Source organism: Cinclus cinclus, chromosome Z, assembly GCF_963662255.1.
Source record: "Cinclus cinclus chromosome Z, bCinCin1.1, whole genome shotgun sequence".
In the NCBI taxonomy this organism is placed as follows: domain Eukaryota; kingdom Metazoa; phylum Chordata; class Aves; order Passeriformes; family Cinclidae; genus Cinclus; species Cinclus cinclus.
In genome coordinates, this window is record NC_085084.1 from 19,490,777 (window position 1) to 19,502,971 (window position 12,195).

At 34.5% G+C, this 12,195-nt stretch overlaps 1 protein-coding gene across 7 annotated transcripts in view; it reads right to left on the reverse strand.

Annotated features, from left to right (window-relative positions):
- The window catches only part of PAM (peptidylglycine alpha-amidating monooxygenase), a 68,903-nt gene that overhangs the window by 25,961 nt on the left and 30,747 nt on the right, over nt 1-12,195 (reverse strand). For all 7 annotated transcript variants that reach the window (XM_062512711.1, XM_062512710.1, XM_062512708.1 and 4 more), the window contains exons 12-13: nt 10,286-10,473; nt 9,317-9,388 (exon numbers count right to left, since the gene is read on the reverse strand). In XM_062512711.1, the coding sequence (XP_062368695.1) occupies nt 9,317-9,388; nt 10,286-10,473 (260 nt within the window). The remainder of the gene's footprint in view (nt 1-9,316; nt 9,389-10,285; nt 10,474-12,195) is intronic.

A 12,195-nucleotide genomic window follows, 5' to 3' on the forward strand; every position in this document is an offset into this window, starting at 1 on the left:
TATGTGACCAGTATCCCCATACTTCTGGCACAAACACTAGGCTGAAGTCTCCTGTCAATGTCCTGGCATTTTGAGAGAACTCTTGAGTATTTACAAGGCACAAAAGACATGGAAGTGAAGAATTTAAATTTCCTGATTACCCAATGTCTGCAACCCTAACCTAAATTCCACACATTGAATCTAACTTTCTTTCACCTTTGCTTGTGATGTCCAGGCAGATTCCAATGACTTGCAAGCAGTGTAATTTTAAGAAATAGTTTAGAATTTGCTATAGATAACAAGAAAAGAGCAGATTCATTTTGATTCTGAGTAAAAGCTGCTCTGTGCAAAGCAATATCCAGCAAACATCAAAACACAACCTTGTGTTGCTGCTTTGCAATGCTTTTGTACCAGCTGGAACAGTGGAAGGTGTTGTTTGCCTGAATATACTCAGTAGGAAAGGAACATTACTTGGTCTTGTTTGTGATGAGACAGCCTGGCCTTTAGAATGCCCAAGTATGACTAGACAAAGACATGGGTGACTCAACTTGATTGTACTGAAGAAACTGAAATCTAGCAGTGCAGTCTCTGGAAAGCTGCCTGATTAGGTCACTTCCAGAGAAGATAACTTGCACATAAGAAATTCAGGTTATCAGCACACTTTCCCCTATGGAAAAGATAATTAGCTACAAACACCTGCAGTTTATTCTTTCTGAAAGAAGTCACAGTTGTCAAGACCAAATCTCAAGAATGAAACAATGCACAAGCATATTCCAGTAAGTTTAAACTTCCTGTGGTGGTTCTGTACTATCAAAACTCTTTTACAGAACAATGTTTAGGTATACAGTCACAGAAACAAAATCATAACATTGGCAATTTCATTGCAAAACATGAGTTGACATTCATCTGATTCAATAGAAGATCAGATTAAGATTGATAAAGCAGTTTATATATGTAATGTTTTCTGTCATGTGGTTTAGTTTTAGGTAGTCTTGTGAGGAGCAGGGAGCTGGTCTTGATCATACTTATGGGTTTCTTCTAACTCTGTATATTCTATGATTCTATTTTTAAAACCAGTCATGTTTTTTCCAGCACTAGAGCCCAAGTTCCCCAATTTGCAGGGAGCAATTGCTGTCTGTGGTCCTTCAGCAGCACACCACGGTGCTGTCAGAATCACCAATTTCCAGTTTAGATGAAGTATCTAGCCATGGTACTGCAGGACTAAGCTAGATAGATACAAAGTTCAACTGTGGTAAACCTGTCCAGAGAGCCTGAATGTGTACCTGTTAAGATACCTATGTGAAATTTCATTTTACTACATTTTAGAAAAAAAGACGAGAATTTTCATACCCAAAATAGTATCTATACAGCTTCACTATGATGGTTCAGAGAGGCTCCCCAGTCTATCTCTTGCATTTTAGACTTCATGTTCTTTCTTCCAAACTCATGTTCTGGTCCTATCCAAACATGACCAAGAAAAAGTTTTCACAGTTGACTTTGAGCTTCCCAATTATCTCTGAATAAAATGGGGTGCATTCTGAGACTACATGTTTCTGTCTTAGCACAACATGCTTCTGTTTTGTGGGTTCAGCTGGCAAAAGTGGTCAGGGGTTCTGCCTCCTTCCTAAGTACTGAAATCATGGTCAAATGCTATGGGTCCAACTATGACTTACTTATGATATACATAAGATAACACTGATGGGAGAAAAGAATAGGAGAAAAGCATGGAATAACTTATGTAATCATAAGTGAACAAAATTAATGCCTGTTTCAAGTGATATTTAACAGTGTTTGATATAACAGGCAAAAAAGCTTTCAAAATGTCTTTCATGCAAGCCATGATTTAATCTGTTGCTTTGATGAAAGCACTGGAAAGATTCCTGAGAACCGAAAAGTATGAAGTAAGGCTATTTTATTTTGAAGAGATTTGAAAGGCTGGGAGGCACAGATATGAAGAAATGAAAAGTGTTAAGCTGCTGCAGAGTTTCTTGGCCACCCTCACTGCCTTACAGTGGTGTACACTTACAGCATTGGCAAACTGACATATCTGAAGAACCAGGAGCCACATCTGCTCTCAAGGAATCTCTAAGCAGCTTACAGAGCTAAAAAAAGGATGGAACAAAAGGTAGGAAAAAAAAAATTAAAATCTCTGTTTAATTCTATGTCTGCATGTCCCTAAGAAGGGCTTTTGCTACTACCACAGTATAAATACATTTTGTTTTTCAATCACCCTTTCTTATTCTGTCAAAGTATTTTAATGTAGAAATGTTTTCAGACCCCAAGCATAGTTTTTAAAAACTCACTTATGGGAGTTTGTAAATAGGAAAGTGTGAAAGTTAAGTGAAAGTATGAAGGAAGATGAAGAATATTCACTGAATATTACATTTTACAGGCATGTGTTCCTTGTCAACTAATCAAACCCTGACACTCAAAACCAAGGCTGCTTGCAGCGATCTAACTGCCTTATTCTTTTCCTTCCTTCCTCACCAGTAATAATTTCCTGACAAGAGCCAGTAATTTTGTTACAATAAAATACATTTATTTGCTACTTCTAGAAGATTATCAATAAAGACAATAGTTTTACTACACAGCACCTCACTGTGCTCATTTAGATATACTACAGACATTTGAATTCCAGAACATGGTGTACCAGTTCCACCTCAAATTCCTATTTCATGCAGTATATACTTTGAAATACATTTAATCTCACAAAATTACATAAATGAGAATGTATTTATTACAGAGGAGTTCCACTATCTTCAATTTATTTTTAAAGCATCATCACGCATTATTTTAAAAAAGAGACAGCAAAATTATAAAAAAGGAAAACATAATAATAATAATAATAATAATAATAATAATAATAATAATAATAATAATAATAACAACAGTAATAATAATTTTGGTTTGTTGTAGGTTTGTGTTATAACTTAATTTCTCTGAACTCTTCCTGTACTAATACAAGGTACTACACTTTCAACTTCTTCAGACACACTAATGATATTATAACCAGTTTTTGTAGTTGTTCATTGATAAGCAGCCATTTAGAAAACACCCAGGAAACATCCTTCTGTAATTTTAAGAGCCAGAAAACATAAATCAAGGGTCAGAAAGAGAAGACAGAAACATTAAATTTAAAACGGCTCCCTTCCATGCTTGTTATATTCTTTTCCTGCTTAGATATGCAACTTACACCAACTGCATTTTTTTTCCTGCTTAGATCTGATGCTCCTTTTTTTACTGTGCTGTACATGCTTTTGTAAAGATTATGAAGAAACTAATCCTAAGCAAATCAAAATCCCATCTTTTATTTACAATTTTTGAGCAGGATCATTCAGTGTTGTGAGAGTAAGCAAGTCCTCTGCTCTTCTGAATCTCCCTAATTATAATTTCCTAGCAGTATATATCACTCCTAGTATCTTTTAGTAGTATTTTCTTCCCAGATTTAATTCAGTCATTTTATCTAACTTCTGTACTCTCTTTAAGAGATGTCATACAATCTGAGCCCTAAACATGTCAAAGCCTGAAAACATCTGAAGATTTTCTTGTACATCTGGCCTTAATCCAAAAGTGTCTCAAACACTTCATTTTATACATTCCACATCAACAGTGGAACAAAAATTTTTCTTTTGTTTCAAGCCTCTCCTAAGGATTTTTAATCACCTACCAAATCAAAACTCCTTTCTTTTCTTACAGTTATATACAAACTAGCAAGGCTAGATTATTAAAATTTTATTTTAGAAGGAAATGTAACCCATGCTGGCATATAAAACATCATCTTATTGGTTGATGCAGCTTCCACGGCTTTGCCATGTAACATTATCACAAAAACACACTACTGAAACTCTAACCACCCTCCTGCATGCTGATGCTCCTTTTAACACCTGCCCCACAAAACACTGCAGGCTTCCCTTCACATTTGCCCCTCTTTTTATTTATTTATTTATTTATTTATTTATTTTCCCTTAAGGAAACAAAAGAGAGATGGTCAGAGAGAGGAGGAGCGGTATCACCTCCTTCCACTTTAAAAAATCAGAGATTTCTACCCCAGGTGCAAAAAAGACATAATTCAATGTGTTTTTACTGTAACAAGCTTTTTTTAGAAATGCAAAAAATATGCAACTCAACACAGACATTTCAGTTTCCCAACTCACAGATTCAGCTACAACCTAGCATAATATTTTCCAGGTAATGTCTAATAAATACCTTGTACAAAATACTTCTCTTTCCGTGTGTGTGCATATGTGCACAGTCATATTCAAGTATACCACATAACTGAAAATAATTAAAAGACAGATTATGTGTAATCTTCATTCAGACCCCATTTTGTACAGATTATGATGTTAAACTTTCTTACAAAGAAACTTCTTCCTACAGTCAATGGGCCACCACATTATATGTATACTTAACCTTATTCAAAGATTCTCTTTCCAAGAATTCCTGAACAAATATTTTAACTGTACAGAAAGACTTATAACATTTTTATTCCAGCATCTCTGTTTATGAAACACATGCTTCCATTGAAGTACTTCAGCCTGTACTGTGAAATTAAGGTCCATAATTACCGTTACCTTGCTAGACAAACAGAATGGTAATTTATTTTGCGTGTCCACCTAGAAACATATCAGAGTATGAATTTACAGGGTACTTTGCATCATATTCCACACCTTACATTCAAGCCACATTTCCAGTCAGTCTCAGCAGGAGCTGTGCATATGCAGACTTTGTTTCAGTTCTTTGCTTTGCTATCTAGAACCACTCTGCAACTCCCGGAAGAGTCTAGAGAAAAACACGCAATCAGAGCATCAAATTGTCTTACACTACAGAGCCATATTATTTTCTTTCTGCTGTGTACTACTTCTCTCACTGTACACATTTTAATCTCTAAAACAACAAGGTAGAAATGCAATGAGGTGTTTTCTGTGCAACCCATATCACCACTAGGACAGCAATTGTAATGACTGCAAATGTGAAGCTTGCTTTTACAGAAGATAACATATGAATGCTTGACTGAAACTGCAATACTATTTTAAACATAGGAGGCTTAATGGAATATCAATTAACACATTCAGCTGTGAAAAAGGGACATGAATCTATCTGGGACATTGCAAAAAGAAAGACCTTATGTTCCTTTATACTGAATTTTCCCATTTGAACTCCTGTAATAACAGTCTTACATCAACGAAGAAATAATGCTGGATAAGGGAAAAAGTCCCACTGTATTCATAGTACCAACACCAATGCTGACAGTAGCTGCAAGTTTTGACTCACTTCAGATTCCATCATCATAAGCAAAATATATGTTACTCTTTTAGTATTAACTCCTAAATTCCCTAAGCCAGACAGAAGTAAAAATGTACTTTCATAAGTGCCATGGCAAACATAGTATCAGAAGCACAATGAAAACTTCAACTCTTTTCTCTCCTCTCTATGTGTATGTGACATACATATATGTACATATATGCCATTCTAAAACAAAACCCAAAGTCTAATTTTTGGTTTTGATGCTGCTACTGAATTTTCAGCTCAAGGAAACTTGAATTTTGCTGTACACCATTTAAACACAGTTATATTTAATTATGTTTAATCTGCAGAAAAATATAATAAGCATAATCAAATAATTGCATTAATTTTAGTAGTAAAATTTTGCCCCTTCTACTTCAGCTTATGATTGTACTTAATATACACAAAATGAGATATCAAATCATGAGCCAGATGAAACCTTAAATACTGGATATCCAAGTAACTATCAGCTGTCTTACATTTTCCTTTTTTTTTTTCAAGAAACTATTCCTGCTATTGTTTATATGAACAAGTTTCTAAAGCTTTCAGGTACACCATTAGCAAACTTTCTCAGTAGTAAAGTCTGCTTCACTGCTTGCATACCAAAACAAACCTGAAGTGCACTATACTGTGCTATGCTACAGGAAAGTGACAAACAAGCAGAATGCAACATATTTTGGTATTTTTTCAACAGGTAAAGACATATGGCAGAGATCATGAATGCTAACAAATGGTTTTTGTTTTACTGTATCTATTGAGTACAATTTAATCCAACTTCTATTGATGAACAAAAAATAAACATACCTATTATTTGTTTTACTAGGGACTTGATGTCAGCAGAAACAGGAAACTTTCCAATACACCAATTGTCTAAATCAATTAAATTTCCTACAACAATTTACTTCCTATGAACTTCACTGCTGTTTCACAAACTATATAATGAGGTCAATTTCATTAGGACAAGTTCAGTTAAATTTTAACATAACAGGGATTTGGCTTAGCCTTCAGGCAGAGTGCTGGTTCACTTTGTGATGGTTACTGCTTATTTCTATATATTTAATGTGCCTCTGATGAGGGAAGATGGTGAAATTGAAAATTTAGTGTAAAAGCAATGATAACACCTGGAGGTACCAACGCCCTGTGTGTGACGGGAGGTACCTCTATGCCCAGGCAAATGTGATATACACAGTATTTGTAGGCAGATACTTTAATGTGACAGACTTTTTTGTTTTCCCCTTTTGAGGCAAATCCTTAGATTTAAGACTACTGACACAAAAATTGTCTCTTTGACCATATGTCTAACCTCCAGGTTAGTACATACCCCTGATTACTTTTCTCTGGTTCTAGAAATATGAACCAAACATGACTAAGGGATAAATGGGTTATCCCAGTATTTAATAAGGATCCTTAGGCGCAACAATTTGTCAAAGTGGAATATGCCAGAATTCACATATATGGTATACTGCATATATAATTTTACAGACTTTTTAGATTAGTACATTTGACTTAATGAGAAATTTAAATTAATGGTGTGTCATTTCTTTATTTTAAAGTATTCTTCCCTAGAGTAGGCTTCACTCTACTCTATAAAGTATGTTCTAGAGAGGGCTTTGGTTTCTTAAAACAGTGTAAGGCTTTTCAGCCTCCCAGCTGCAAGGCCTTTAGGATGTTGGGGTTTTTTGCCTAGCAGAATATCAGGACTATGCAAAAATATCATCCTTAAAGAATTACAAGTATGTATGCTAAGAATACTGAGAATACACAAAAGGTATATAAAAAGAAAAGGCAAAAAATCATCATGGCATCACCTCCATGGCAGCAGAACAATTTAACAACTATTTCAGTGTTTATTGAAGTAACAGTGCTTATTTCAGTTGCCTGAAACTAAGGAGGGGAAAATAATCTGCTATAACACAGAGAAAGAAACCCATGCAAGATAAAACAAAAGAGTTATTGGAAAATTGTTGATGTGCTTTCTTCAGAGCAAATCGAAGGTTGAGTTTACTGAGCAACAGTTCAGCAGCAACAGAACTAATCAAAGATTCAGTTCTGGTGTCTCTGTGCTTTGCAGATATGGTCATCATACAGTATATGCCATGCCAGACCATAAAGAGAAATACTCCTGTCTTTCACCTCTGTGAAAGGATATACTTGTATAATTACCTCAAACCCAGTGGATGTATGCATATTCTTCTTCTGTGTAGGGTCTACTGCCTCCTCCCTTCAAACTGTAGAATTTTCCTGCTATTAAAGCCTTGCCCAGATTTGGTTCTTACTGTCTAACTCACTGAAATTACTTGAGGACATGGATGAATTGGCAACACCATTGCTTAAAACTGATTTGCCCACAAAACTGGACTCCAACTTCTATGTAAATTTCGCAATGCACATTTCGCAGACCTTTTTCAGTTCCTGGTTTCCCCAGTCTATCTGGGGAGCACTTACAGAACCAAAACCTACTTTCTAAGCCAGCCACTCAACTTTTCCTCTTTAGATACAAAAATAAAACCAAACTGAACTGGCTTTTCCTGTTGTTTTGATTACTCAGAACATAATTCAACTCAAGTTAGAGCTGTATCAATATAAAATTGAAGACAGTCTCCTGCAAATGATGGGAGAATTTATCTAACAATTAAGAACACAAAATTAAATTCACAGCAACTACTGTGTTTTGGTATTTCACATCATGAATAGAAGTAATTTTAAATGAACAAAACAATTCTGTGTGTTTCCATAGAAACAGATTGGATGAGAATGTACATTAAATAGTGCTCTCAACAAACCAGACTGCATTGCAGAAGCATCTCCAAAATACATCTCAAAGACAGGTGAAAAAATATTTTAACAGCAGGACCTTTTTCAACACTTTTTTTCAAACAATAATAAATTCAATAAGACATACACATAACAAGAACACTGATCAAATGCTAATGCACTTATCGGTAATGTAAGTGTAAAGCAGATTGTCAGCATGAATTTTGATGCAAATTTGTAAGCAGATATTTCATTCTGCTCTAAAACAGGATTAAAAGATTTGAATGGTTTTTCTTTCTTAAAAAATACATCTTGAATTGATTAAGATAAATATCAAATATGCCACTGTAAATACTGTTTCTAATAGTTCAAAGTTCTTTTGTGCAAGACAGTTTCACACTCTAGAAGCTAGTTTTATGTAACTCAAATAATTAAGTTTTAGTTAACTCTAAAAAGTGGCAGAGTACATAGAAAATCTAACCCCTTTGGGAGATGTAATCAAAAATTCTAAACATTGCCAAATCTTTGCTCTTCCTTAAGGCAAAAGGAAATCTGCTTTAATTTAGTCCTTGAATCTCAACACTGTTCAATGCAAACTGTATTAATCTGTAGCTGATGAGATCTTCCCCTTAGTCTAAAGAAAAATCCTAACACTGAGGAAGTTTTTATCTAACAGTATATGACTGACAAGAACTTTAGAGTCTAAGATAGTTCTGAAACACATATAATACTCAGAATATTTCTAAAATCTTTATAGAAGTAACATTTTTTTCCTCTAGCTAAGTACTACACACATTTCTGTGTGAGTTGTAATGTATACATGTACATATACACAAATATAGTAAAAAATAGTAGAGTACTGAGCAGCTGCACTCAACTTCAACTCAATATTTGCATGTACAGGAAATATTAAAGCATAAGAACATTAGTCCCTAATACACATATAGTAATACAAACTGAGAAATCAGTGAAGAGTTAATAGTAAACAGTTACATACAGAATACATGCACATACAAATAAACCATAACCTCTGTTAGCAAATTAAACAGATTAGAAAAACATTATGAGATTAAAATGCACTAATAAATTTTACCTACAAGGCTAGAGATCAGTGGTAAACATTTTTTTAATATTTCTTATATAGTATGCAACCCTATTAGCTTTACAGAACATTGCAAATTGCATCAATTAAAGATAAACAGACTAATAACTTCATAAGCCATTAAAAATCAGGATATAATTTATCAGTATTTTATATTAATGAGTCGTTTACTTGGCATAGAAATAAATACGTACATACCCTGATCCAAAATCACAGCCTCTTCTGTTTTGGCCTGTGGCAGCAAATAACTTGCATCACTATCTTTGGTTTCTGAAAAATTGATTTAGGATATGATTTAGCCTTTGCATGTGAATGGAATTGAGTATCTCCCTATACTGGAAAAATGCCCTAAAGAAATTAGCATCTGGCATTTTTATATATAAATAGTAGTTGTATGAAACAACACAGTACTAAAACAACTGAAATTTAAAAATTAAGATTTATATTAGAAGATAGAAGGAGAAATAAACATAGAAATAAAAAATAGTGGAATTAAGCAAGTGCATACCATGCTCCAAAATCTCTTCCTCCTTTTTGTCCTGGGGCAGCAAAGAACTTGTATCACTCTCCTTGGTTTCTGAAAAATGGGTTTAGAGTACGATGTTAACCTCTGCATGTGAAAGGAATCACCTCCCTAACTGAGGAAAAAATGCCCTTCTGAAACAGAAAAACTACACCTTGTACTTACTACACAGACACATCAGTCAGATTACCTCTGGATAATAAATACTGTTGCTGCAATTTATATGCCTACAAATATTCAATGCAAAAATTTGATTTCTCCCATAATATGGCAGTGGGATCTAGAAAATTAGAAGAATGCTATGATTCAATTTTGTAGGAAATAGACAGAAGGTAAACACTAACAAACTTTTAATATAAAGTTTAGCATAGAAAAAAGAAGCCAGTCTTTATGGCACAGGTCACACAGCTGTAAAAATAAGTTGGAAATTGCAAGACAACACGAGAAAGAACGATGAAAGACTATGGCAGACATTTCCACCAAAACCAGCAGTAGAGTCCCATGATGCTTTACTAATTAGCAATTCAAATTTTATGCAGACTGCATTACCTCTTTATGAAAATTTTGCATACCAACACAACACAGAGAAATACATCAGTGAGCATAAGATGGCACGAATAAAATGGATTCCAAGTGTTTTTCACCTTCATGATGTCCATGCATCACTTTCAGCACATCAGACTTGACTGGAATAGGAATATTTGCCTCCTGTGGAATATTTCTGAACATTTCAGGGTTTGCATTCTGTGTGCAGGTCATATATGAGACAGCATGCTTGGCTTCCATATAGTACATAATGTAAAAGTTGCACATTTCATCATTGGCAGTACCCCTACATGGTATAGAAAAGATGTGGCACTTAGAAAATAGTAAGCTGAATAGCTGTTATTTGAATCATCCAACTTGTTTAACAGGATACTAAAACATTGCAATGAAATGTTTAGATGTTTCTAAATAAAACATGCAATACCTGCATTGCAGTGAATACCAAAAATTTCATTGGTTTATACTGGAGAAAATCAGTGTGCACAAAATTCCCACATATCTCAGAAATTCCTAGCAATTTGCTTTTGATTTTACAGAAAATTGTATCACCTATTTAAACTGCTCTTCCTTCTAATTTCTGCAACACACTCCACACAGTTCCCATTGGCTGTGCACATGTTCTGATTAAATATGACAGAGCTGTATCATTGTTTACCTTACTATTCACTTACTTCTCTACAAATCTTGGATTAATGTAATTTGAAACTGTTGCAAATAACCTACATGTTCCATTTCACTGGCTGTTTTTTATGACAAATCTTCCCCCTTTCCTCATCAAGTGCATTCATTTAATGTCCAATCACACTGGTTCTAATCTGCAAAACTTATTTTTGTTACATACTAAGATATTGTAAATATCTCTTAAAGAGAACATAGCACTGTCATCTTGAGAACAATTTGTTTGTAAGCTTCGGTAACAAAAACATGAGTACAAGGGGAATGATAAAGCACTAACAAAATTCAGCTCTTTGATAAATGTGCATGTACTTGAAATAGAAGTGGCTCTTCTCTACTGCAACATAATCCTGTCTTCAATAGAAAAAACAGCTGGCACAAGTAAGTTTTTTTCCTGAAAAATACTATTTTGTGAAGCAGAGTATATATGGCCTCTTTACAACTGTGGTCTGTTTCTTTCTCTGCCATCTAGGTGTCTTTTATTTAGACCTACAATCCTGACAATGAATAAGCTAGGACTTTTTAATGAAAATTCATAAAATATAGGGCTTTACATCAAGATTTTCTAATTAGCTTTCACAATTAAACAGTGAGCCTACACTCATTAAAAAATACAGAGGTGGTCTATTAGGTGTTTGCAAAAGTCATCAGTGCTGACTTTTCCAGCAGCATTCTGCAGCATGCAGTTATTCACCATAGCAACAATAATAAGCCGGAGGAGACACTGGAGAAGAGACTGTTTCAAAAGGGGAATTGGTTATTTTTCCATGTTTTGGAAGTTTGTCATCCCTTGGAGACTACAAAAATGAGACTGACTGGGCAACCTCAGCTTAAGCTTTTAGAAAGCATTAACTTCACTGTTGGACTTCCAATCTCCATCACTGTAATTGCTTCCTCTTTAAAGCTCCATTAGAAAATGGGATGTGGAAATTACACAAACTGGGGTTCACCTGACACAGTACTGTGTCTAAGCATTTGTGGTGGTTTAATTTCAGGTGGCAGTTAAGCACTGCCGCTCACTGCCCCATTCCTGCCCTCCCCAGAGTGGGATGAAGCAAAACCTGTGGTAAAATATAATACTAAATATTAATAAATAACAGTAATACTAAAAAATAATGATAGAACTAATAAACAATATGGCATGATTCATAAAATATACATGTATACATTATAGTGCAAACAAGGAATAATAATTATAACAACAATTACTGTAGTGAAAAGGACACATGAGTTTCCCCACTGAAAGCATACTAATACATTGAAAGAAAATACCATAATTTTCCTAAGACTATTTCTTAAACTGTAAGGATTATTCAACAAACAGGAGCTACTT